Source organism: Etheostoma spectabile, chromosome 15, assembly GCF_008692095.1.
Source record: "Etheostoma spectabile isolate EspeVRDwgs_2016 chromosome 15, UIUC_Espe_1.0, whole genome shotgun sequence".
NCBI classification, from domain to species: Eukaryota; Metazoa; Chordata; class Actinopteri; order Perciformes; family Percidae; genus Etheostoma; species Etheostoma spectabile.
Genome location: NC_045747.1, coordinates 15,160,118 through 15,161,745, shown reverse-complemented (window position 1 = coordinate 15,161,745; position 1,628 = coordinate 15,160,118). Strand labels below are relative to the sequence as shown.

General features: G+C 40.4%; 1 protein-coding gene across 1 annotated transcript in view; it reads left to right on the top strand.

Annotated features, from left to right (window-relative positions):
- The window catches only part of rpl19 (ribosomal protein L19), a 3,835-nt gene that overhangs the window by 792 nt on the left and 1,415 nt on the right, over window positions 1–1,628 (top strand). The window contains exons 3-4 of the mRNA XM_032537205.1: window positions 573–695; window positions 961–1,081. Of these exons, the coding sequence (XP_032393096.1) occupies window positions 573–695; window positions 961–1,081 (244 nt within the window). The remainder of the gene's footprint in view (window positions 1–572; window positions 696–960; window positions 1,082–1,628) is intronic.

The window sequence follows — 1,628 nt, the reverse complement described above, 5'->3', positions numbered from 1 at the left end:
GGGGGATTGTTGATGGCTATCTATTTAAGGTGATTAAGGCATACATACCTGAAGCTGGGGGTCTTATGAGAGGCATATTTGAAGTAACAGAAGTCAAGATTTCCTAATTTACCCTGACAATGGTCATCCAAATGTGCCGGAGTCTACATTTACATACATGCAATGGAGCCAAGTTTCGTCTTAGTTTCTCCATACCTGATACACGCTTATTTCTCATAAGATATGCTCCCAGTTTGTAATGCACATTCCTAAAGTCTAAAGCTCCATTTTTGCTTTAAACTGATATAGTACTCCAGATTGTTAGATACAAGAAAATACAATCTCACAATAAGCAAAAATAAGAATCTGGCAAAATATAACATTGTGATATTAAATTAGAGCTTGGAATTCCTCTTTTTGCAACATTACAATGTCTTAACAGATGCCTTAAATATAAATGATACACTTTTCGAATTGCTACTTCAGTAATCATGTCCAAAAGGTTATTTATCTAGGTTTGCTCGTGTGCATCATTTTTTGCGGCTGGTAAATCGGTGCATCCCTGCGGCTTACATGTTTTGCTCTGTCTCCAGGCCAGCAGGTCCGTAAACTAGTAAAGGATGGTCTTATCATACGTAAACCCGTTACGGTCCACTCCCGTGCCCGCTGCCGCAAGAACACGCTGGCACGTCGCAAGGGAAGACACATGGGAGTCGGTAAGTTCCAACCACCACGTTTGCCTTCTTTAAGGAAAGTTATTAACCGGATGTTCTATTAAGATTTATTTGTTTAAAGCTATTTGCGTGTCTATGTTCTATGTACAGTGTAGCTGGTGTTTATGAATGAACAAGTATTAAATTGATCCTCCATATTTGAAATGTATTTAATAACAAGTCTTATAATCATTTAGACATTTTACTACTTGGATGATGAAGAATGTGGCCAGTGAACTTTACATGCTTTGTTAATCCCTTTTCCCAGGTAAGAGAAAAGGTACTGCCAATGCTCGTATGCCAGAGAAGTTGTCCTGGATGCGCCGCATGAGGATCCTGCGTCGTCTGCTTCGTCGCTACAGGGAGTCCAAGAAGATCGACAGGCACATGTAGGTCCAGGACATCTTCACTGGTTGTTTCTCCTTTTATTGATGTGGCCGTACATTGTTATTAGTGCTGTTAGATATATGCTATTTTAACAGCGTTAATGCAAACCCATTTTAACGGCGTACATTTTTTTTATTTTGAGATTAACGTTCTTTTTGGCCTGGCAAACTTTGGAGTTTTTTGCACACGCTGTTGCAGCAACTAGTAACGTTAGAAAAACTACAACACCACACCGGATCTAGCTAGACCAGAAAAGAAACAGGCACGCTGCACACAATTGTTTGGGATGGCGAGCCGGCCAAAGAGTAGTAACGTTACATTTTGAGTGGATGGCGAGCGCAAGACAACGAAATGGATGCCAATAAGATTCTGAATGGAAAGTTTACTTTTTAATAGTTGTCAAATGGTTCCATTGACAGCACCAAAGTGATCTGTGTGTTTTGTCGTTGTGAACTGAGCTATGAGTGCAGCACAGCCAGTCTGAAATACCACTTGATGGCCAAGCACCCCCCCATGTCAAAGTATTATTTTCACCCTTTTATTGATGGA